The sequence below is a fragment of the Amblyomma mixtum genome, chromosome 2 (genome assembly GCF_055824585.1).
Source record: "Amblyomma mixtum isolate Tamu chromosome 2, ASM5582458v1, whole genome shotgun sequence".
In the NCBI taxonomy this organism is placed as follows: Eukaryota; Metazoa; Arthropoda; class Arachnida; order Ixodida; family Ixodidae; genus Amblyomma; species Amblyomma mixtum.
In genome coordinates this window covers 57,571,215-57,596,910 of record NC_143013.1, presented here as the reverse complement: position 1 = coordinate 57,596,910, position 25,696 = coordinate 57,571,215, and the positions used below count along the sequence as shown (strand labels likewise).

Here is a 25,696-nt window from a genome sequence, read left to right as displayed (position 1 = left end):
TTCAGAGGATAGCTTACCCCTTTTTACTCCTTTCTGTATAGAGTGTAATGGGTGGAAGCTTGTAGGTGGCATATGTATTTTCATCGGTGGGTGCCTGAGGGTGCATCCAGGGCGGTGGCCAGAAGGCGCCCAGATCAGCTCCGATACGCTAGGAGGACGCCGAAAGGGGGGAGAGGCTCCTGACACACACTGAGACAACGGCTTTCCCGCAGAAAGAGAACTATGATCTGCTAACTTGACCTTTCCCCGGAGGCCCGGAGGCAATCCTGCACCGGATGCAGTCGGGGACAAAAGTATCCGGACCACGTGTTCCTCAAACGAAGCTTATAACTCTACTATCAGACAGCGGCTGGAGACCGCACTTGCGGAGATGAAAGAAAGAAAATTTAACTTTTACTTCCACAAGTGTGGTCTCCAGCCGCCGACTAATAGCAGAGCTATCGGCTTCGTTAGAGGAATACATGGTCCGGAGACTTTTGTCCCCGACTGTACTTTTCTTTTATTCACTGGCGTTTCTGGCGTTTTATTCACTGGCGTTTTATTCTCTGGCGTTTCTAAGCACTGCAAATTCTTCGTTCATCGCAAGTTGAGTTGACTTCGTAATTACAACTCCGCGCTGTTTCGAAGGGACAACCGAGGTCGTCCTAAGTACATTAAGAGGCGTCCCGTGTATGTACCCGCGTGTAAACGCGACAACGCGTACAATTCCCGCAGTCGGGAAGTACGCGCTTCGATTTTCCTCATATATTGGCGCTAAACGTCGTAAGGTGTTGTTTGCGCTTGTCCCCTTCCGGACCGATCCATGTGCGACCCGCGGCGGACGCGAAACTTCCTCACTCACAAGAGGGCAGAACGTTCTCACCTGTCCCTCTGGCAGCGATCCAGGACACCGTGGGTCTTCGGACGCGAACTCGCTACCGAACCCCGTCAGGTACTGCAGGTGAATCAGAGAATGATTGAGGTCAGTGAGTCAATGAGCATTTTCGCGGGCTCTTTTTCGTCAAACAAAAACGACAGTGCTATGTCAGAAATTGTGATCCGCTGAACAAATGTTTTATTGCGAAAGCAATACTACGCCAGGTCTAACCCCTCGTCGCGTGGTCCGTGGACACATTTTCCACCGCTGACTGTGATAGAAACAGCCGCCGGCCAGTGCAGTGGTGCATCATTTAACCGCTGCGCCACTGGGATGGTAGTGGTATGAGGACTCGGCGCATCTATGAATGTGAAGTAGAGAATGAGCAATTCTACATTTATGGATATTAACCAACTACAGCTATCTTGTCATACCTTTAAGGCGAACCTTAAGTGCCCTCTCCAACTGAAGAATGAACACCTGCTTTCGCACATCTACTCGGTTTAACTACGTTAAACCACTACCAATTTTTTTAGGAGTAACTATGCAAGAGGCTTCTTCCAGCCGGTGCTGTCTTCCATTCCCGTTGGCGTGTTTATAACAATGTTTATAACAATGTTAAAATAATCTTACTTCCTTGTTTCTGTGAGAAGCTAACAGATTGATTGCCCTTAGTGTTTTTTTTCTACTAAATTTTCCGAAAAGTTGCATATTATGTTAGGATAACCTTTTCCTTACTGTAATTAAACTCCCACGAAACAATTAGTGCTGTGCATGTTCAAAATTCTTGGACAAAAATTTTTAATGTTGGAAAATTGTAAGGTACTGCTATGAAAATACTGAAGGCAAATGATACATTCTTCCGATGAGCAACAAAATCTACCTTTTAAAATTTTTACATGACTCTCACGCAGCAGTTAATACTGCCATATAAAACCAAAGAAGAACACTTTTGCAGAGATATTAATAGCAAAAAAATATATATAATAAATACAAGTTTGTTGAGCGGAGATCTGAGGATATATTGATTGTTACAGTGAAATCTCACAACCCAGTTGAAAAATACGACAAAGCCCATCCCAAACTACAACAGAAAGTTTTGTCGACAGATTTTTCTGTAGTGTTGGGAAATGGTCTGTAATTGCGACAAAACTGGCTCTGTCATTACGACAGGAGACTCCTCAATACTACAGAAAATCTTGTTCTTAGAAAAATTTCTGTTGTCGGGTCCCAAAATACTACAGGAATATCTGTTGTGACAATAGAAAGATTTTCTCTAGTGTTTTTCGTTAGGGTATGTATGAAAAAGTGGCGTTTATAAATTCTTTCCCATTCAAAAATGCTTTTGTCCAGAATTGCTGGGTATGAATGAATAAAGGCGGGTCGGTTTTTTTTTTTTCGAGGTACACCCGACGAACTCGACCAACAGCTTTTAATGTGTTTTGGTAGCGGCTTTTCTTTTTTATTTAGATACACGTCATACGTATCTCATAAAATAAATCGTAGCCAAATCTATCACATACGAGGGGGTACCCAAAAGAAACCGGACTAAATTTTTTGGTTGGCAAAGCTTCTGTGGTACCGCGTTTTGCCACTAGGAACGCATAGAACGAACATTCCAGAGTCAGTAAGCCGAGTGCCGTCACTGAAGGAGGCCAGACTAGTTTAGGCAGAGTTTTAGAGTGACGACTGTTTTGTGTCAATGTCGTTTTTGCAATGGCTGATTTTCGTGAACAGCGTGCGCCGGTGAAATTCTGATTTTTGCTCGGAAAAAGTTAAATGGAAACTCTTGAAATATTAAGAAAGACGTACAAGGACGATGCTATGGGGACAACTTAATTGTTCCTGAATCGAATCCTGAATCAAAGCAACAATCATGCCAATGGAAAACTTCAAATTCACCTCGCCTCAAGAAAGCTCGTCAGGTGAAACCAAACCTCAAAACCATGCTGGTTTGTTTTTTCGACGTGAGAGGAGTCGTCCATTGAGAATTTGTTCCGCAGGGTCAGACAGATAGCCAGGCTTTCTACTTGGATGTTTTGAAAAGATTGGGCAACAGTGTGCGGTGGAAGCGGCAAGATTTGGGGGGGTCGGGTGACTGGTTTTTGCATCATGGCAATGCCCCTGCTCACACAGCCCTGTCTCTACGACAATTTTGGACCAAAAATGGCATGACCCCTATTCCTCAACCCTCATACTCTCCCGACCTTTCCCCGTGCTACTTTCTTTGTTTACTAGAATGAAAAAATAGGCGCATGGAAAGCGTTTCGCTGATGTTGCTGAGGTGAAGAAAAAAACGACGGAGGCACTGTCAAGCATCACAAAAGATGAATTTAAGCAATGTTTTGAAAAATGGAATGAAAGATTCGACAAGCGTACCATTGCAAGTGGGGAATACTTTGAAGGAGATTGAAGTTATGTGCCTAAAATGTGAACAAATAAGTTCAAACAAAAATAAGTCCGGTTTCTTTTGGGTAGCCCCTCGTAGTGCGGGTTGTGCAGTATAGCATGCATAGTTTTTAAACGGCCGCTTCTGCAGCATGCATCGTCGACCTTTGTTTCTCTGTGCGTGTATAGTTCCGTATTCGCCCTCGTTCCGCCCCTGCCGGTTATCACCGACTGTAGTACGCCACCATGTGAGTTGCTAAACGCATGACGAACGCCACGCGTCGCTGTTGCACTGTTTTCTTGGTGTATTTTGGCCACTGCGTGCAAACTGTAAAATTAATACTGAAAATTTTCATGCATAGGTAGAGCACAGGTGCTTCGCTGCCGTTACCGAGCACATGTGAATACCAGCGTTTTATACCGAGCGAACGGACCTCGGCGAGAGGCGTGAAGGAAATAGAGATCAACGGCAGTCACAGAGCGCATCTTCGACCCTTCCCGCACTCGTGTTAAACCCGTCTGACCGTACTCGTAAACGTTAATTGATTGTAAAACATTTTATTCGCCGAAAAGAGCTTGGTAAGAGGCCGCGTTAAGTGCTCGAGAGTACGTAGCCCTCGACGACTGTGTCAGCCCACTCCACCGTCAAAACTTGCGTCCTGAGATCACCCGGAGGTGGCTCTATTTTGCAGTCCCACAGGATGTGATCGTATAGGTGGCTCGTTGGCCACAGTGTTTACAGTTTGGGTTGTAAAGATCCGGATAAATGTGCGCGAGGTGTAATGGGGTGCGTTAAATCGAATTGTCTACGGTCGTTTCGATTTCTGGCGCGACACAAGCCTTAAGGGTTACCGGAAATGAAGTCACTAACCGGAACTGTACTCTCGCACTTCCAACCGCTCGTCTGAGAAAGCGACCGCCGTCACGAGCGAGCCTGATAAATAATGCACCGGACATATCTACGCGGTTTGACGCGTCCGGCGGTCGCCGGCTGGCCGGAGAGGCGCCGCCGGTAGCGGCGAGCCGGACCGGATTCGGAGCGCCCGCCTGACATGTGTCCCCGCCTTTAACGCGCAGCCGGAATCTTTTCGTAAGCGGAATCGATTTGCATGCGAATTTCCGATTTTTTTTTTCGATCAGTGGACACACTCGTTCAAGCGTGTCCGGATGCTGGTAACAATGATATTAGCCAGTACGATGGAGATTGCCAGCCGCAAGAGACTAATTTTGCGCTGAAAGATGAGATAGTGTAGCTTATAATAGACACATATGCGATCAGGACCTCTGCATTACTTCTGTGCTAGTATATGGTTCCGCTTGAACGCTGTTCGTTGTATGCGTGTGTACGAAAGCCCTTGATATGTGTCGACATGATGAGATAGGGCCTCTATGGCAAGTAGGGTGCCATAGAGGCCCTATCGCAGACGCGATGGCATTGTTGTTTTTCAGAATAACTTTTTTTTTTTTTGCGACAGAAGGTGGTCGTAACAAAGCGTAAACGCTAATAAGAGGTAAGGAAATGTTTTTAAAAGGAAAAATAAGACGCATATAATAACATACCTATGTTACCCATCGTCAAAAAATGAATGGAAGGCGACCGTGTCGAAAAAAATAATTTCTTTTAATCTAAAGAATAATGGTAAAAAAGTTTACTGGTGCACAACGCGTAATTCGCACAGTCACAATTAAGCTGCATATATGCCTGCTGTGTAGTGTCCATATTTCAGTCAATGTCCAAGCAGGATTAGAATGCTGACTACCCAACTGTTCAAAGATGCATGAAAAGAAGGTGGTGAGATGAATTTTTCTTCCCCCCTAATATTGCCTTCCATGTGCTTTTGACACCACCTGTACATGCTGTCCCAAGGCTGGGTCTAACTTTCATGGGTATAGGATGCATCGATAATATCAGAGTTTAGGTGCAGAGTTGTCGCTTCATCGCGTTTTGCCGGATTTTAAATGCGGAATTAAAATTAGCAGTTTCACCCGTAGTACCATGCATATAGGGCAAAACCATAACCTTACAACACATCTCGGTCGCAGTTGTTAGCCGCTTTGACAGAAAAAAAAAATCGTAAATTGTAAATTGTGGGCTTTAACGTCCCGAACTGGCACATGGTCTTTGATGGACGCCGCAGTGCAAGTCTCCGAAATTAATTTAGACCACTTGGCGCCCTTTAACTCCTGCTGACATCGCACAGCACACGGGTTGCTTCTGCGTTTCGCCTCCATAGGCCGGGGTACTTTAAACCACTGGTAGTTTCGATTTCAATCAATTTAGGTCAGTTCTCAATTCCATGCTGAGAAGAAAGTGTGTGAAGCCCAGCAGAAGCATAAGACTGCGGCTGAGCCCTGCGTAACAGCAGTAGCTAACGAACAGTGTTACAGACACGATGTCCCGACATGGGCATTTCAAATTACGCGCGCTCTGCTCATCTCATGCGAACCCCATTTGCAACGAAGTCACTCTGGCATTCGCGACATACCTTCAGCTTGAAACTACGCGCATGTCCAATGGAAAGTTGTTTATATAATTTCGTAAGTTTTCAAGTGGCAATCAAGTAAAAAAATACTATTTCTTGGTCTAGGCTACCCCCAGCACCTGCATTAGCCTCCCATCAATTTTTGTCCAACAAATTCAAGTCTTCTTGAAACATTTCACTATTTTTCTAAGCCACGCGATTACCTTTTGAGTGACAAACGTACTTCTGACAAACGTAACAACAGCAACAACAAAAACAATCACATGGAAGTATAGTTCGTTCAGACACCTTCTCTATTACTGAAGATTAGCAATGTCCGTTTAACTTAAATACAACACAATCGTAGCAGCCTTCACCAAAAGTTCTTAGAAAGCAGTATTTTTGCTAGGAAACACATTTGATCGTCATGTCCTCAGAACAGCGGAATCTCACGCGATAATCGTCTTTTGACTGCTATCGAGCAACCAAATGATTCATAGAGTACACACGTTCTTCTGAGTCCATCCTTTCTCGCGACAGCTGGGCTCACAAACGATTAGTGTGCTGTTAGCGGCTATCTTCATCCAGACAATAAATCCCTAGATTACCATACTTGACTCATTCGGAACCCTCCAAACCGTGACCCATTAGATAGCGGCCTCAATGCCCCTGGCCTTCTCAGAAGATCACTGTATCCCTGCCACATACCGCAATAATATCGTCTACGTTCTTCTACTTTCCTTTGCCTTCTGGCTCAGCCTTAGTGGTAAACAATCCCCCCTTCCCCCTCCACTTCTCTTTAAGAGACCAGTTTTACGCCATCTTCGCGTAAAGTAACACCACCGGCGAGTAGTCGCTACGCACGCTACCCTATGTAACAACCATCCCGCCGTCCTTGAAGAAACCGTAGCCTGCGGCTGGGAAGAGGAGGTCCACTGAGAATCCTGTTTGGCTCGTTCCAAGCATTTATCTTTCTTTTTCTTCGTCCTATTCGTCCGCTCCTCTCCAATACATCTAAACGCCCAGTGAAAAGCGCGTTCCAAAGCCCGTCCGATACGGACGGAAAAGAAAAAAAAACAAGATGGCTGCCCTCGGGCGTCAGATGTCGTCTGCTACGCACAGCGTGACGCTCGTCTCGCGCCATGCGGAAACAGAAAACCAGCAGACAAGCCTGTCACCCGCTGTGGCTGTGGTCAGAGCAGGCGCGTCGGGAACTTTTAGTTCGTTCATTTTTTTGTGCACACGATGTCACCAGAGATTGTGCATATGCGTTACGTGCTATGAAATCCGAAACTGCCCTTTGCAAGTGACCGCGCTAAGTGGAGGGTGCCAGAAACGGGAATATTTTCGCTAGTTGATACAAACTTCTGCCACACTTTCTACTAGACGATCATAGGCGACCATGAAATCCTGGCTGTACATGAATGACAGCTTAACAATATTAACCCATCTTTAGCTCTTCTTGTACACTCGCGGTAATGGCTTACGGATGGTTCTACGGCATGAATGCCCAAAAAATGAAGGTACTGCTGCAAGTATGTGCAAGATATTCACAACTTTAGTCAACTATCCTATTGGTGACACTGGAAGCACGCGCGTATTCTCGGTACGCTTTGCACTTGCAAGAGCATCTAACAATGAAGCGGTGTTAATCATGAAGTAAACTTTCTAAACGTTACTCTCTGCGCATGTTCTTAGCCCCAAAATCAATGAAATGCATGCAGACGCGCTTTATAGCGACACATTTGCGTTTACAGCGAGCATTAATTTAATTATTCCCCATTTCACAGTCATGCACCGCCGCAACGTTTCTCGCTTTGTTGTAAAGTTGACGAGCCCTCAAAGCGCAAAGGATCGTAGTAGGTACAAATCTTACATGCAGCTCCTCCTTCTTCGACATTTCCGAGACGTCCCAGACACAACACGCGACGCCCGAGAGCAAGACAGCCGACTTTTGGCACTTGGCTGATTAGCGCACTCTGGCGCGGCTGCCTGCTTATCTGCGATAGTTTGGCTTCTGGTTTCGCTCTTCACCTCCGGGCGTCCTCTTGCGGGTTCCCCGCCACGTCATTCGAGCTTATATTCGCTTCGCGCCAAAACGCAAGTGATGTGGGCTGGAAGAAAGCACAAAACAGAGAAAAGATGGATAGAATTAATAATATTAAAAGAGTTCAGCCGATAGCATGCTTGCGGCTTTTATTCGAACAATATTTGACAGAGGAGGCCATCTGTTGACCGAAAGAGATATATCACAAAGCAATTTGCGAGAAAAAGTATCTATAATTTCGATCGATTATAATGCAAAAAACTGGCTCAAAAATAAATGTGTTTCTATTTATATTAGTTGTCAAAATCTTCCAACTTTTTTTCAACTCTCAGTTTAGCCAACGTTAGCGTCATCTAGGAAAGATGCAGAAAACGCAAATTGTTGTAGTCGTACTACTGAAACAAAGATGGCGCAACAACTAGTAAGGATTTAATTTTTGGCAGGTCAAAATTGCACGTTTTTGGAGTATCCTTTCTCTGTAGCTTTACCTGCTCTCAGCCACCTATGTTAGTACACTGCTATTTTGCATCAAATCATGCATCAAATGATGCTTGCCGTTCATAGGGTGCGTTCCAATTCTCTAGACGTCCGACAAGACGTCTAGTGTGACGTCTAGGAAGCCGTCTACATGTCTACATATTGGAACGTGTCTACTTCACGCGCCACCTTGCGGCATATAAACTGAACTTACATTTGGGAATAGTTGCACTCCTATGTTCTTAAAAATTCTTAATAAAACAAGTTAAAAACGCGCTGTTAGTAGTTTGCTAGTTCTTATTTTATTTATTTTTTCTGCAATAATGGTGCGTTCATCGCTACCGCTTCAGCAGATGATCTCACCTGCATAGCAGACGATCTCACCCGCACGATTTCCTCTCGCTCGATTCACAAATATAATCGTAGGTCCACAAAGACGGCTTTATTTGCCACCAGTTCCTATAAAAATCAACTTAACGGAATGACTGACACTTGAAAGATGGTGCGTCTCCGGGCTCCAGTGCCCACCAAGAGCACGACTCAATCAGCTCTGACTGCACCAACTGCTCCGCCATCTTTAGACAGGAAGTTAGCCTGCATCGATGTGGACTTCGGCGAAGCAGTCTTCTTGGACGGCTTCGTGAAAATTGGAACGAGTCTCAAAATGGCCGCTGTCCGGCAAGACGTCTAAGTAGACGTCTACTTGGGAGTATTGGAACGCACCCATAGATTCTATTCAAGGGCTAGTTTTATTCTAGCCAATTCTAGCGTAGCGTCACTGTCACGTGAACAAACATGGCGAATTCAAAACTATCACGTGATTAAGCATGGCGCCCGCCAGAGGTTTTCGTGCGGGGCAATGGTAATCGGGGCCTGGATGCCATTCTCATGCTCAAACGGTAAGGAAACGATACCTTTTCAGTCAAGTAGAACAGTTTTGGTATCTTGGCGTGTCAGTGAAGGAATTCGTGGTACCTACGAACGCGACGGGCTCCTACAAAATGCGTAGCAATCGCTTTCCCGCTCGCTTGATTTTGCCGCCGTCCCTGAAGTCCGCGCTACTTCGCAACAAGGACGTTTTCGCGGATATGTTCGCCGTGGGGTCGTGACACTTCAGCGGCCAGTGACTGCATTGCTCGCACACTTGTGGCTTGCGTTCCGATTGGGCTTTTTATACCGTCGCGCGGGATGCACATCCCGCCTGGTGTAAACGAAGGCGCGAGCAGCTGTTTTTGGTAACGCTGTGAGGCAATCGTACGGTTCTCACGGAGAACGGCCCTGTTGACGTCTCGTTATTTTTTGCGAGTAAACGCGGCGTGCGGCTTAATCTACGTTCGGGTTTTGTGTTTGTGCTTCGAACCGTGTGTGCTTGGTAAAGAGCACTCTGTCTTCCAAATTTGGAAAGCAAAAACTTGAGACGGACGCCCAGCCGTCGCCGAGAGTACCTCGAAAAATAAACACGCCGAAGTATTTTTCGCTGTTTGACTGGAGGTCAACGCAGCCCCGACGGGTACGTGTTGTATGTTTCGTGGTTGCACCTTGTTATACTACGCTTTACGGCGATTGCCAAAACTGTCTCTCAATCATTTCTTTTTCGCTTTTCTACGCTTCCGCGCTCCTTAGCGAGTTGCTTGCAAACTTCGTAGCCTAGTTTGTTTGAAACGAAGTGATGATATTCGCCCTCAAGAATCAGTAATTTCCAGAGAAAACATTTACGACCCTGAAGTCTTATAGCAGCAATTTTCAAAATCGGAGGCGGCCGCCAGTATTCGCTCAGTTCGCGCTCAAATTGAGCGCCGTTCATGCTGGATCGTTGGAAGGCGTTCCGCGGTAGCTTTGTCGTCCGCGTAATGTGTGCCACGAGCTCAGCGCAGTGACTGGTAAATGAGCGGATATCCCTTCACGCTTTAGTTTCGTTTTGTTTGTACTTTTTTCATCCGACACGCACGCACTTCATATCGTCAGCCCGCAGCAACCAGCTCCCGCGGGCGTAGGGGCTTCTGTCTGTTGTTTTGGAGCTCGGCCGCGGAGATATGTCTGCGCTGGGTTGGAGAGCGCGTCGCGGTGCTGTAGTTTTTATTGCGTATATCGTAAACGAGGAGCGCGCGCGCGCAGTAGTTGTGCCGTCGAAGCGACAACGCCGTGGTTGGACTGCACTTGGCTCGCACTTTGGACTCGCGTGGGCTGTGGTCGGGTGTTTGTGCGGTCAACGGGATGCTGTGCCGCGTATCGGCACGTATTGCGGCGATCGGCTCGAAATGGATGCATCGGTCTGGGTCTCTTCCGAGCGAGCTGGTGAAGAGCCTTCGGATCTCGTTTTTCTATCGCGCTGGCTTGCCTGAAGCCAGGTTGCGGCGGCCTTGAATAAACCCGTTTTCGATTGTGCCATGAATGTGCAGTCTTATCATTTCATTAGTAAGCGAGTTGGCGAAGTTTCATCTCAAGAGTTAGACCTCAGACGTCGGCTTAGAGAAACACGAGGTGCTAGAATACACGGCCTCAGTTAGCTGTTTTTTCTTTTTTAAATGTAGAACGAAACGTTTTAAAAGCCCCTGTTGAGAGCAGGTTTGCTCTGTTAAAACAAATAGTTCACATCTGTTAGTCATACCTGATTCACATGGAATGAACCTATTAAAAGTGACTTCACGACACCGTATCTCACCTAGCCTTCACTAGATGTGCTTTTGTTAAAGTGTGTCACTGGAAATGTTAAGCGTCATCTGGTGGGTAATTTCTGTACACATTTTTCTTTTTGAGGTAACTTGGAGAATTTGCTAGTATCCAACACGATTAACTGGAGAGTTATGAAAGGCACTTCAAGATACATTTGGGCTGCATTTCGATTTACAGGAGACCAGGTTTTCACTAAGCAAAATACTGAAAACTGTATGCGGACCTTTCTTGCGCACATTGAATGCCTTAATGGCATCTAAAAATTTTGCGAAATGTGGTTGGAGCCAGTGCATAGAAATTTGAAGAAATAAATTTCTGGAAAGCTTGTTTTCTACAACTTGCAAAGGTAATATGGGAGTGGCACACATGTCTGCTTACGTTCAGCTTACACCTTGCTCTCTCATGTATAAAAGGCCTGCATTTTTTACGTTGGGGCGCGTGCAACTTTTCTCCGCATGTGGTATTCTCATGTTGTCTTTATGTTTGCCTGTGTTGTTGCTTTTGTTTTGTGGTATTTTATAGAGCATGCTTTGCGGTAGCATTAAACACACCTGGAATGTGCAAGTCCATCCCTTATTCCCGTGTCCCAAACTAGTCCTCCACAGTCACCTGCATAATGTCCTCGCCAGCGCATGTGTAAGTTAAACATAGTAATCCCAAGAAAGTTTGCATCATTTGTTTTCCCAACATAAATCGAATTAGTTCTACAAATGACATGCTCATCTTTTGCTCTGATGGTGGCGATATAATGTGCAAGCTTTTATCAGACCATGAAAGCTTTGCATGGTCAGTTCAAAATTTACTTGCCCTTACAGCATGTTGAGGACTTATATTATACATTCATTACTTAGCACTATGTAGTAATGTCAGCATATGCCAGCTAAGGCTGTTGGAGATCATCCTTTTTTTTACGAGTTGAGAATAGGAATGCTGAGGTTGAAGGAAACAAGGAAGCATAGCATAGCAGAGGGTAAGGGCCAGCATACTTTGCAGATTGAGGTTTGGGAGGGGAGACAAGGTTTTAACATGATGAAGGAAAGTGAGGACATCTATACCTTTGGTCATGCTCATGCATCATACTCCTTTCGTGTTTGCCCTCACTGTTTTAAGATTTATTCCTTGAACACAACTTACAGGGAATGCTTCTTGTGATGTATACGTACTTGAGTGGATGCTGCTATGTCTACAGTTCATGTGTTAAGTAATGTATGATTCTTTGCAAGACCATCTCAACAAACATCTATTATCTATAATTCTTATCTATAATTCTAGAGTCCCGTGTACTGTGCGATGTCAGTTGCACGTTAAAGAACCCCAGGTGGTCGAAATTTCCGGAGCCCTTCACTACGGCATCCCTCATAGCCTGAGTCGCTTTGGGACGTTAAACCCCATAAAACTAGAACTCAACTGCACAGCATCACTGAATTAACAAGTGGTACTTGTGTATATGACCAAAACCATGTAGTAGTAATTGATCGTGTTTGCCAAACCTCACATGCATGTGGCTATCAGGCCTACGATATGGCTACGGGCCAGCCGTGTTGTTTTATGTTTGGCAAGGCAAAGCAAATATGAAAGACTCTAATGCCAACCCTACATCTTTTCTCGTAGGTGGAGTTTATGGAGACCCTATAAATGCTTGTCATTTAGAGGAGGTTTGTGGGATTTTGAAAAGACTGCAACCGTTTTTTTCCCCCTCTATTCCTTTTTTTTTTCATATTTTTTTCTGCCCTTTCTTTTCTTTCGAGCATGGAGGCATCGTGCCCTAATTTGTGGCAGTTGTGCGCTTGTTCCTTCCTGTTTTTCTTGCTCAGTGCTTTAAATGAAGCAATTAACAACAGTGATGATACGGTCTAATTGATTGGTTGAGGAACTTTAGATGTGGTAGAGGAGTCCAAGTGCCAGAGGGAAGCTGGGTGATGTCCTAACTAAAACATGGTTCAGTCTTCACTAAAACATGGCTCGACAACTGCTCACACAGAGGTGATGTGAAAGAACACAGCATCCTTCTGGTGGTGTGGCATTGGGCATTAGAAACAGTTGAAGACTAGGCAATGTTTCTCTGAGTTCTGTTTCAGTGATGTCACTGACTGGCCCTTCACTTTGTTTTAAGTACTGTGAACGCTTTTTTCATTTCCGCACCCTTAGCTTAGTTTGCTGAAAGTTTGGACAAGCTCAACTTTGTTTTAAGACCCACCTTCCCTTCATCAAGGAATAGTAAAGAATTGCGGGAGTCAGCGGAACAAAGAAACGCAGTATTTCACTTTGTGACCGTGCCAACCGGATCAGTGTGCTGGCAAAGGGCAGACCATTTTCTTATCTGGTCGCGATAATACATCAGCCTCGCATCACACAATGGGTGAATTCTCTCCAACAGCTTGGCCGCGGCGTTAACACTGTTTATCTCATGTGCTGGTTGTATGCCATGGCTCTCCGCGGCTGCTCAAAAAAGTAAGCGATATTTTGGCAGTGTCCAACTAGTCTGGATACGTTACCGGCTCAGAAACATTGAGGATCTCTGCACATATATGCTCTGAGTTCGTTTGCCAGTGTGTAGCAGTTGAAAGCCCCTCACAATGGGAAACATCGTAGATGTTCGATAAATGTGTTTGCATGGCACGACCAGTTCCGTGTTTACTCACCTCTTTGTGGGTGGTGTATTCTCCGTGTCCAAACTGATTAGTGCCCATTGTTTACAAGCTTCTCTTTTGTTGTTGTAGTAAAAATGACGCTCAGAAAAGCCTGCTAGGGTTCATAATAACGTTGCGCAGGTAAACACTGCTTCCTTAGACTTGCCAAGGTCCGTTATGTTGTCTGACAGATCCCGTCTTGTTGAGGAGATTTCACGTTCAGATACCTGTTTTCTTGTTTGACCCCCCCCCCCCCCCCTTTTTTTTTGGCTGGCTTAAGATTAAGCGTGATCACCGCCAGGTGCGGATGTTTGTACATCATGAATCACTGCTGCCTGTTGGTGTCTCCTAGGTTATACTTGAAGACTCTCAAGTGCTTGCACTTGTTTTTTTTATCAGTTGCTTATCTGTGTCTACCAGCCTTCCCTTGCTGCTCGGCCGTGTGCCAAAAACTACTTGTGCTATATCTCTTTGCATGCCGTAGTGATGCATACGCGGTATGTGGTGGGATGTGAAATGACGTGGGTTGCTGTTTGTCTTGGCAGTACCTGCTGTTTTCATTGCGAATGAATGTGTAGTTGTAGCATACATTCATGCGATGAGGTGGTTTTATATTTACTTGTGTACCATCAGGTCAGAGCAGCAAACTGAAGGAATATTGTATGTGACTGATAGTTTTGCCGTAGTTGAGCACTAAATACTAGTAGCATGAAGCATATAGAATTGTGTTAACTTTAGTACAAGAGAGTACTGGCCAGATTCCTATATTACTAGCAAGGTATTGGGCTTTTCCACATAAAGGTTAAGCCACCTCTGGGGAATGAAAATAGCTTGCTAGTGGAAACCCTGCAACACTAAGTGTCTTTAATGCAGAGGTGCTAGGACCAAATCCATGGAGCTAAAAACAACAAAAAACGCAGTGATGTTTCTAACCAGGTCATACTTTTGTATCCAGAGCTTTCAGATTCAAGACAGTCTCTGTTGGAGAGTGCTGCCTTTTTCCGAATAATATTTAAAGCTGAGTTACTAGCTCTACTGGGCTTATATAAAACTTTCTTTTGAGAATGGCTTGACTGCTGCACTTTTGAGGCAAAGTGCTGTCTAAATGCATTTATGATGGTCTAGTTTTCTTTCGAAAGTACTGCTGCATTCTGTTCAGTCTTGAAGAAACAACACAAAAAGACAAGGGCAGACGACAACGCAAACATATGACGAGACAAACAGCATCTTGTTTCTTCAAGACTTGAACACCAACCAAATAGGCAAAACCGTAATTTTGATGCACCATATTTCTTATACACTGGACTCCATCTTATCTTATCAAGCACCGTCGAAACAGTGCCCGTCTTGTGGGTGCACTTTGCTGTTTCTCCTCAACTTCTCATGCTCTGTCTTCGATCTCTAAAAGCAGGAATCATTTGGCCTTAACCTAGATTTTGACGTCCACCTATATTGAAGCTGTTCATAGAATACAGCCACTTCTTTAGATGTGCCGTGGTGTTCATGTTTACCCATTGAGCTGGTCTCTCTGTGAGAGTTCTATGCCTAACCTGTTGTAACACATGCCATGTGGCAGTGCACTGAAAGCAGACCTCTCTTACAGAGAAATAAAGTGCAAACAAGTGCTTACTCTCTGTACGAGTTTTGTTTTTCACTAGCCTGCAGCTTCGGGTTCTCTTTGAAATAACTAGAGCATGTTTGTTGTTATGAGACGTATTCTCTATTGGAAAGTTTCGTCAACTCTTTCTTTCCCATGTTCATCGAGCATGGTTCACAGGTGACCCGTAGAAGGCATGCATCATTTCAAAGCTTGCAGCACATTCATGGACCTCTTACTTCACGTATCATGTAGCCTAAGAATTCAAAGTAACATCATTCGTTCTTTCTGGGGGAGGGCGAGAACTGTGGGATTTTTTTTTGCTTGCTTCCTGTCAAATATGTTAATGTGAAAATATACAAGCATCAGTTCTTTAGTACTCAACTACAATGCAATAGCTCTGGTACTGGTAATGGTGAGTCTATCTGGAAGTTGGAAGAACTTTCAGTTCAGAAAATGGCCTGAGTAGTTGTTGGGTTAAAATTTTCTCACAATCATAGAGGCACCTGCGTCCTCATCACTGGCCTTGACTCTTTCTAAAATGTGCACCTAGGGCAGTGTAGAATCAAAGTGCATAATTTATACCCCAGTAAAGAACACTTTTGGTATTGTCATTTCAATTTCAGTACCTTTGACTTTGGTGTTTACTAAGTTTTTAAGGTGGCTAGTCTCTCAGTAAATGTGTGCCACCACACAACGCTGCAGTGCCTGAGATTTTTTGCCCAGAGAGAGCGTGAGGCAATAGCTTGGAGTCTTATACCACTTATGTGCACAATTACGTACTTACTGCAAGTGGATTTTGCGCGTGCGCGCACGTGTGCATGTGTACGCATGTGCATATGCTGTTAATCTGACTTGTGATTGATGCATTGTTCTGTAAAAGAGAGTCCTTTGGTGCGAAACATCCCACTTGTACCATATTTGCCAGAGCTGATATGCTTCACTGACCCTGCTAGTTCCCGTACCTATGTGAACACTTCTTGGTTTGTATGTTGACAAACATCCATTCTGCTACAGCTACTAATTTTGTACTTGGAGTGGTATTTCAGACATTAATAATGATGGCGTACCGTGGTGGAACATTAAGCTAAACTATTTTGCCCCTTACCACCGAAAAGGTGGGTTTAGTTTTCATTCACGACTCTCAAAATTTGGTGATGTTGAAATGCGCAAGTGCTCTTACACTGTTTAAACAGAGAGGAAAAGGTCGAAAAGCTTGGGCTGCATTGAATACTGCTCAACCTGAGTGAGGGTTTATGTCTTTATGTTGGGAACAAAAGGTTGTGAGGTGTTAAGAAGAGAAAGTTTCCATTCATCCTCTTCGATTTTGCATTTTGCAGCAGTGTTTATGTTGCTTTATGGACCGGTGAAAGTTGAAAGGCATTGTCTCAGGACTTTGGCTTCAGCGAATGGTCCAAACACCAAGACATCAGTGTATACCACCTGTCAAAATAATTGGAGCCCTTTTGCTGCGGCACACTGAGATCTCGCGAGCCGATTTGCAGTGTGAAAAATATCAGGAACTAATTTTGGTGTTTTTTCCGCTTGGAAGGTGAGGACTGGAGAGGTGGCCGAGGGGGCTGCTAACGACGGCAAACGCGTGATGAAATTGTGGCGCTCGCTATTGTAACGGGCTGTGATGGCCAGATGATGCGTGTCCGCGCAGCCAGCGATGTGCGGCGAGGCGTGTCATCCCTGCTCTGTTGGTGTGAGAGTGTCAAGGGTGTGTGTGATATGTGCGTCATTCGGCGGGCGCTTATGTCGCTCACTGCAGCGCGCAACTTCTGTCGCACAACGAATGGTAGCAGGTTGCGTGGTTGTTGCTCTACTTTTCAGCTTCCCGGTGGTTGTATAACGTTGTGTGTTTGTGCAGTCATCTTTTTGAATGGGGTGAGCAGACTTTTGTTGTTATTTTTTTTCCCACCTGTAAATCAAGTTTTTTTTGGATCCAGCCAATCTTTTATACCGAAGCATCTGCTGTTTCTTCTAGCAGTGCGGTCATGTGACAACACGGACCGGGACGTCTTTTTCAGCTTTAACCATTTCAGGTGCCATTTTTTGTTTTTACTTAAATCAATAATTTTTTCACCTAAGTAGTATATTCAGGCCTCAGGAAAGGGAATTTGTTAGTTTTAAAATGTGAAAGACCAGCAGGTGAGTTTTTACAACTGTGTGGAGAATTCCATACAAGGTGTCAGATTTGTTAGAAATAGTAACATTGAAATGTTCTCCTGTGTCAGGTAAACACCCTCGTGATTGTGGAATCACTTTGTGTTTCAAAGATTCACATTACGCTCGAAATTGAAGGAAAACAACTGATGTTTTCACTTGCGGCAAAGTCTGTCTGCACAAAAACGGCGAAAAAAGTGCTACGTAGCTCACTGTTATGTGAAATATTATTTACTGCATTCGCTACATGGTACAAAAAAAAGCAACTTTTTTGCAACAAGAAGGGTGTTCAATTTGACTGAAGTAATGAAATCACTGTTAAGTGCTCCAGTTTCTCAGAAAAAGCTGTAAGTTTGCCGCTTATGCCATTGTGTGCAAAGCGCCTGAAAGGGTTAATTAAGTTCTGGAGGTCTCTAAACGTGATGACATTTTCCATGAACTTTGTTGCTGAGTAGTGCGCTTTGGAAAGTACAGCACTTTGATAAAGCATTGCATCGAGGGAGAGAAAACATTGTTTAGATGTGCCTTGAGTGTGAGACAGTGCAGTCTTTCGATCCAGATGTGAGGGGTGGTCCGTGTGTGTGTGCATGCAGAAAAGCCCTGTGCCGGAGCTCAGATGAGGTTCCAGCCAAGGTGAGCTGCCCGGCCATGAGCGAGGCGGATGCACGTTCATGCTGTAGCGTGGCCAGTGCCTGCCCCCCACGGAGCAGGATGGACGTCGTCTGTGTCATCGACCTGGTGGGTTCCAGCTGCTTCTTCCATTCTCCGCATGCTCTGCGTGTCTCTCTTTGGCTGAGAAAGCTCAGAGCTAGATGGTGTTGGTCGTGACTCGCTTGAAGCAAGTGGGAGTGCCCCAGGAACTGTGGCTGAGGTTTCAGCTGGAAGACCTACCTTTCACAGAAGGTCGCCTTGTAAGCTTGAGAAGGTTGCCTTTATACGGTCAGTGTGGTCACAATATTGGTGGCGCCAGCAACATCACTTCCGCTTGGCGGAACTTAATTTCTTGTTTTGTTGAGGAACAAACACGTCTAGTGTCTCCATGACCCCTGTCCTGGCTCTCGAACTTCGGTTATGTAGAAATGGGGGCCCTTCATTTTCAGGTTTTATTTTCTGCGAAATTCGGGGAGGTAAACATAGGGCAAAATTTGTTTGCCTTAAATTTGGGTACAAATCGGGTTATTCAGAAAAAAGTTCCAGTATGGCTTTTTTTTGGGGGGTCAGCATTTGCCACAAAAAGCAATTTAATATATTTCTGTTTTCTGTTGGACGTAAAATGCGATGTTTTCTGCATATTAATTAATTAAAAACATAAAATAGCAGGTTGTACTAAACAACTATGTGTAAATAATTTTGTTTTTCCTCATTTATTTCAAATATGCAGTCGCATATATTGCCAATTGCCTACACAGCACTACCGTGTCTGTGCAAAACCTGCCTGCCTTTATTGTATGTCTTGAAAACACGGCCAAGATCCTTGGAGTGGGACGTCATTAATGTGGGCAGCGCCTAATACAATGATGGCACTCTAGTTGGTAGCTGTATTTTCGTCTTCTGCTTCTACATTCCACTTTTTGGATTTAACTTATCCTCAAATAAGGGATACGCGGCTTTCAACACAAACTTTCTTATTTTTTGGCAGGTTTTGATGGAACATTTTTTTTTGCTTGTTAGTAAAGCTTCTCAACTTAAGTGCACAAACTTTTGGCATTATACCTGAAGAACATTTTTTTCTAATAATTTTTTCTTTTTTACGCCTTGAGCCGCTGCGGCGGCTCAGTGGCTATGGTGCTCGGCTGCTGATCCGAAAGACGCGGGTTCGATCCCGGCCGCGGCGGCTAGAATTTCTTTGGAGGAGAAATTTTTCTTTGGAGGAGAAATTCTAGAGGCCCGTGTACTGTGCGATGTCAGTGCATGTTAAAGAACCCCAGGTGGTCGAAATTTCCGGAGCCCTCCACTACGGCGTCTCTCATAGCCTCAGTCGCTTTGGGACGTTAAACCCCATAAACAGACCAACCATCTTTTACGCCTTGTGGAAAGCCTGCAGGCTTTCCTTGTGGAAAGCAAGGCATTGACGCCTTGCGCGCCCTGTTGGAGCGGACGACAGCTATTTTTTATTAGTTGTCTGCTCCAAAAGGGGGCGTCCGGCATCCGTAGGTGACCTCATTACTTCGAATCCGTGCACTTTGACGTCATAACCATTTTGACCAATGGAAAACCATGACACCTCTGCTGACAACCTTCTGTCAACAATGATGAGGCATTAAAGGCTTTCGGCTTAAAAATTCTTGCTGGACAATATTCATGAAACAGCGTGCTTTAATATCCCAGGCATACCGCAACTTTATTAGAGCCCCTTTCAGAGTCCCTGTAATAACTTTTAATGCAATAGCGTTAAGGCTCATGTTCTGCAGAAATCCTGGTGTCGTCAACGTTGTAAGTGAAAAATCCCCAGATAACTACCTAATGAGATAACTACCTGAAACAAGTAAGAAAAGAGATGAGCAGTTGTGTAAGCAAAGAAGACCTCACTGTGTCTTAGGGGTGGCAATGGTGCATTCTGTGCTTTGAAGTAATTATTAATGCAAACACACTCTTCTGATGGGTAAACCCCGAGTAGGATCTTGCGATGTTTGTGTGCTTGCAGTGTTTGTGGCTTTTGGCCAAGTGAAGTAAATAAATCAAAATAAAATAAATCAAATACATATCCACAACTGGAATTCGAACCTGCTGTGATGCGAAGAGATTAGCTTCACTGGCCACTGCGCAAGAGCATTAGGCTATCGCCGCAGCCGATCACACTTCGTGTTAAACTGCAACACACTCTCGCACTGTGCATTACACATCGTCTTCTTCATCCACTAATTCTGCTATCAGACTAATATTGTTGCTTTGAGCTTTGTGGCTGTAGTGACAGAGAGGTGTGCGTTGCATGCGTTGGTGTGGACAACGCTGTGGACAACGCTGTGGCAGAAACACGGCACTAGAGCAATACGCTTTGACGTTGACAGAATTGCTGCAGAAACGCGGCACTGGAGCATAGGCCGCTGTTGTATATTGCGTAAATTGGCATTGACGATGGAAAAGGTTGGAGACGCTCATAACTGGCTCCCTGGGTCAGTCGCACTTTGAAGTACGTGGCGTTGGTGTCCACCTGCAAAAAACTGCTTTCACACAATATTTCATGCTTAGCAATGCTGAACTGCCAGACATTTTTTTTTTTATATCTTTGATACTGTTCAGCGTTTCGTCTTCGTTTTTCTCAAAACAGCTTTTTGCTCAACATCGCATTACGTGAGAATTGGTAACATCTCTGTTAATGAATATTTTTAATTGAAATCTTGTGTGTCTATTCCTAACATGCAGGATCATGCAGTGTACTAGTATAGTCAGATATAACTCAAGAACGTAGCAGCTTTTCCCCAACAAAGGTACCTCCTTCCAGCCAATGGCGACGGCCGATTCTCATCAACCTGCTAGCATGACAATGCAGGGAGCAGTGTAACAATGCAAGGAGGGTACTATCCCCTTTCATCGGCCACTACTCTCTGCATCATTGTGTTGGCAGGCGCATGAGAATCGGCCAGCACCATTAGTTTGGAAGGCGGTCCTTTGACGGAGAAAAGCCGCTTCGTTCTTGAGTTGTATCCAACTACGAGATAAATGAAATTGATGTGAAAGTTTTGACAGTGCAGCTCATTGTTTGAATAAGTGTCATAAAATCAGGTCATTTCAGCGCACTTTGTTCAGTTTTTTATAGATTGCCTCTTTAGTATTATTAGAAATACCTATCCTACTTCATTGCATAGGGCACATATACAGCTACATATGGCAAAGCTTTTTTTATTCTTACATTTTAGAGTTTACATATCACTGCTGGCGTGACTAGTGATTTTAATGAAATTTTTCACAATAAAACAAAAAATAATTAAATTCACGGTTGTTTACACGTGCTCTATCAGATAAAATAAAAACCGTAATCCTGACTGTTTGTTTAAAGATTCTTATTTTTTACATAGCTTCCCACTCTCCCAAATAATTGATTTTTTTTATACATGATGTTTCCACTTGTATCCTTCGTTTTTCATGCTGTTCCGAAGTTTCATAACTGAAATAGACCGGGAAATACTCTAAAAAGATTGTTTTGGGAAGTGAGGGGGCTATGCATTGGAGGGAAACACTCAAACATTCGACATTTTTCTTCGTTTTGGTCTTCTGACTAGACACTGGAGTTGTGAAGCACAACTATTTTATTTATTTTAGCCCCGTTTTTTTTTTTGTTGCCTTCCTAGGGCCCTGCTGCAGGTCAAGACATTCTTTGTTTTTTCAAATTTGTTAATCTTAGCTTCTCGCATGAAATTTTTTTTTTCTAACTCCAGATACATCGTTGGACGCCGTATCACAAAAATTCATAACAAAAATAGTGTTTTGCCAAAAAAAAAAAATTTTAAATGTCTTGACCTGTGGTACACCTTTAGGAGCGCAGTGAATGTTAACCAGCGTTCTGCCACATTTTCTTAACTCTGCGGCTGTTTTACAAGATTCACAGGAAAAATATGTATTTGAAAGCAGTTCTCTAGAATATAACAGTGAAGTTTTGTCACAGTAGTCATACAAGTGTTTCTAATATGCTCACAAAATTTCATGTGAGTGCATCAAGAAATAAACAAAATTTTGCTGAAAGCCCCGTTCTCCCATTAAGTGCAGCCTGAAGGAATGCTAAAGAGGGCGTGGTGATCTCCTGCCTTTGCCTTCTTCCGCTTTCCCAGATCACTGGGACGGGCGCTGCGGGCGGGCGACTGGCCCAGCGCAAGGCGGCCTTTGAAGAGATCAAAAAGGCATCCAACTGCGTTGGGGCCACGCTGCACGAGCTGCCTTTCAAGAAACTCGACTTTGGCGAGACCAAGGTGCTCGACCTGTTCTACAATGCGGACGTGGCCCTCGTTGATGTCTCCATTCAGGTGGGTGCCACTTGTTCACTCTCCAGTGCCTGTTTAACTGTCAAGGGGAATGGGAAAACCATCACATGGCGACAGCAACCTCGTACTCACATGCTGGCAAGTTCAAGATGTTAAAGGGACACTGAGGAGAAATCGAAGTTGGCTTGTATCGACAGAATACCAGCTCCTGATGACAAAAACGCCACTCATACTGACAACAAAGCTCTTGTAACGTAGAAAAGAGCAAGAACCGAAATACAGGTATCGTCGCCACAGGCCAAACTCGCAAGTACAAGCGTGATGAGATCATAGGACAAAACAGTGTTGTTAGAACGAATGGTTCTAGCAACACCAGGAACCGAGAAGCCATGAATCACTGAGGCGCAGCCAATGCATGCGCAAATCTCCTTGACGTCGCCAGATGGTGCCACGTGCCCGGCAGCTACGCGCGCTCCTGAAGCATCGGGACAAATCAGCGCCTGTTTTCCGGCGGTAGGCGGGCTCCCGGTATTCCGCTAGCGGTAACAAGGTACACGGTATGCTAAAGGTGTCTATTTGCGAGAACTTCGTTGACGACTTCGAGAGCGGGATCCATCGTAACGCCGGCAAAACGCCAGTGCAAACGTAATCGAAGCGACTGTAGCGACGGCCGCAATAGCCGATAGATGTCTTCAATGTGCGGCCGGCGGTAGCTTTCTTTTCGGCTGCTGCTAGGCCGCACTGCTGGCCGCCAGAAATCACGGAGTCTGTGCTACGTCATGCGCACGTCATGTTTCACGTCTCTTAGTCCTGTGTCGTCATAGGAGAATCCCAAGTTTGAATCAGAGCGGCGGGAAAAACATTTTCCAACTTCGAATCCAAATTTCTTAGAAATAAATGCATCTTTCGCTGCCGGCCAAGTGGCAACAAAGCCATGACATGCCGAACTATCGGATTTTACTATAAAAAAATTATTAATAGTGCTCTCCTCAGTGTCCCTTTAACAGAGTGAAAAAAAAAAGAAGAAAAATTTTGGTAGGAAGTAGGTGTAGTGGGTATGTTACTTCGGTGCTCGGAGACCAAACTGCCTCAGAAAATGAAGACTAGCCTTCTCTGACAATATTTTGTTCCTGCTGGGTAAGCGTTTGTTTAAATTTCAGGCACTGTGTCCAGGGACTCATTTCAGCTCAGTGTCGTGGCCTCGTTATGCTGGTGATTGCAACCTCGGAATGTCCTGAGCCTAATTAACCATGAAGGCATTTTGCTCGCCACTCATGATTTCAGACAGTCTTGAGCGATGTAAATGCACACTCCTGTCCGCCCATGGCTCACGATGTTTGTGAGCTCGTTTTTATACTTAATGTGACTTTTGTCAGTACAAAAGAGATTTGGGCTGGTGACTTTTTTCTTGTCAGGTATTCATTTGCTGTTATTTTTTCATGCCTCTTCCTCCTTTGTCTCTGTTGCCATTAGTCATAATTTAACTGTTCTTCATTTAAGGGCAAATCAGCGTGCGCATGTGTGTATGTTGATCTGGTTCGTTTGCTGACAGAGTTTGTTGTAACATGTTAGAGTGCAACCTATGAGGGAAGCCACTCTTCAACAGAAAATTACTGAAGTTTTTCCTTTAAATCTGAGCAACGGAGTTTCAGGAACACATAGTTGATAGGCATGTTGGTTGTCAAAATCAAGGCTGCAAAAACGGCAACATTACAGAGCGCTGAGTGGACTTATCGTGTATGAAGCATCTGTGTTGGAAACGCACTAGTGTCAGCTGTTCTTTCCTGCACATGGTCTTCAATTCTGGTTCATTGGAAAGCACTCATGTGGTATGTTTCTTGTTTCTTCTTAACTCCTGCTCTTTGAGAGATTTATTCTAGTGAAGCAAGCATGTACTGTATTTTCCGGTGTATAAGACGCACCCTTGTATAAGACGCACCTGCCCTATATGCAAGCTGTCACTGAAAAAGTTCGTATATAAGACGCACCCGTGTATAAGACGCACCCCAGTTTACCCAGTTAGGCTTAATTAAACACGCTTGTGCGACTATCGCGAAATGCACCGTACCTGTGAGCAATTCTTAAGCAACGCTAAGTGATCGAAAAAGGCAACACTCACGCCATACCCGTCCACGTTTTAGCAAAAAAGAAAGAAAGAACGATACAGCTCCCCATATGCCCATAACAGCATTTTATTTCTACTTGAAACCTTCGAAGTCTTCATCTTCAGATGCGCTATCAAAAGGCTCACCCATTTCTGGAAGCAACTCGGCTGAAACATGCACTACGTACACGGAGCAAAAAAAGTTGCAAAGGGTGACTAAAAAAAGAACGCCGGCTTGTCTTGACAATGGCGAGAAGCGCGATTGTCACCATCTTTTGGCGCTTCTCATTACTTTTGCTTGGAGCCTCCGAAACAGCCGTGCGTTTGTGATCCCGGAAGTTGTCATCCTCGCCGTTTCATGATAAAGATCACCTAGAATGTCGCGCATGGCGGTCCTGGTATTGAAGTATTAACCGCGTTACAACCGCGTTGTTGGTAGTGATATTTTTTAGGTGAAAAAAGCTTGAGCATGAACCGGAGTAATCGATGAACTCGCAAAAAAAAGATGGAAAATTCGCATATAAGACACACCCTTGTATAGGACGCACCAGCAAGATTTTCGAAAAAAAGCCGCGTCTTATACACCGGAAAATACGGTACATATCAGGCAGCACATCTCATCATCAGTTCGTTTGTCATCAACGCTTTGTGCCATTCAGTGTGGTTCCCCTTGCTCCCACCCTGTGGTTTGACAATGGCCTAGTTTTTGACCATGACCCGTGACGCTTCTCCTCCGCGACCAGGACCAGCGCAATCCACTCTTCTACCACCTGGGCGTGCGGGAGAGCTTTGGCATGAAGCAGAACATGATCCTGTACAACGACCACTCTCCCGGCGAGGCTTACTCCATCAAGGTGCGCACTTGCCTGCTTCGCAATCTCTGTGTCTTGTGTCTGGATCACAACTTTGTTGTAGAAGCTCATATGCTTGCTGCATCATTGTCACATCGCCATACGATAAAAGCCTCTCCCAGTGTTCTCTGCGTATCTCTTTCCTGCGCCTATGCCAGGCACCTTCTCCCAGCAAACATGCTGACCTTGTCTCTCTGCCTGACTATTGGTTTTCCCCTTGCTATGATTCTCTTCCCTTGGGCTCCACTGTGTTGTCCTAGCAGAAGTGTTGTGCACGCAACACTTAACGTAGCACGCACTTAAGGGTAGCACGCACGCATTCAATATGGTCGGGTAGCCCAGGCTTAGCACGAATTAGCCTGCAACACGTACTGAGGCGTAGCTTTTTGTTGCTTGTGTACTTAGCTATGTAGTTTACTGAAACCGAAAACTCGCCTTTCGTCATGGGATCCAGCCAGTCCTGGTCGCATGGCTGATATAGTTGGACTCCCTAACACTGCAAGAGGGTCATGGGTTCCAGCCAAAA

General features: G+C 44.7%; 2 protein-coding genes across 12 annotated transcripts in view; one reads left to right on the top strand and one right to left on the bottom strand.

The window, feature by feature from the left end:
- The window catches only part of hgo (homogentisate 1,2-dioxygenase), a 41,123-nt gene extending 33,383 nt beyond the window's left edge, over positions 1-7,740 (bottom strand). The window contains exons 1-2 of one of the 2 annotated variants that reach the window (XM_089571653.1): positions 7,583-7,740; positions 863-934 (exon numbers count right to left, since the gene is read on the bottom strand). In XM_089571653.1, the coding sequence (XP_089427779.1) occupies positions 863-934; positions 7,583-7,606 (96 nt within the window). In that variant the 5' untranslated portion in view covers positions 7,607-7,740. Of the gene's footprint in view, positions 1-862; positions 941-7,582 lie in introns of those variants that run through there. The other variant, XM_089571654.1, reaches the window with a different exon arrangement.
- Positions 7,741-9,027: 1,287 nt separating this feature from the next.
- Positions 9,028-25,696, top strand: part of Ask1 (apoptotic signal-regulating kinase 1) — an 85,497-nt gene continuing 68,828 nt past the window's right edge. For 9 of the 10 annotated variants that reach the window (XM_089571652.1, XM_089571650.1, XM_089571651.1 and 6 more), the window contains exons 1-4: positions 9,028-9,129; positions 17,893-18,037; positions 22,066-22,257; positions 25,063-25,173. In XM_089571652.1, the coding sequence (XP_089427778.1) occupies positions 9,119-9,129; positions 17,893-18,037; positions 22,066-22,257; positions 25,063-25,173 (459 nt within the window). In that variant the 5' untranslated portion in view covers positions 9,028-9,118. Of the gene's footprint in view, positions 9,130-16,272; positions 17,021-17,892; positions 18,038-22,065; positions 22,258-25,062; positions 25,174-25,696 lie in introns of those variants that run through there. The other variant, XM_089571644.1, reaches the window with a different exon arrangement.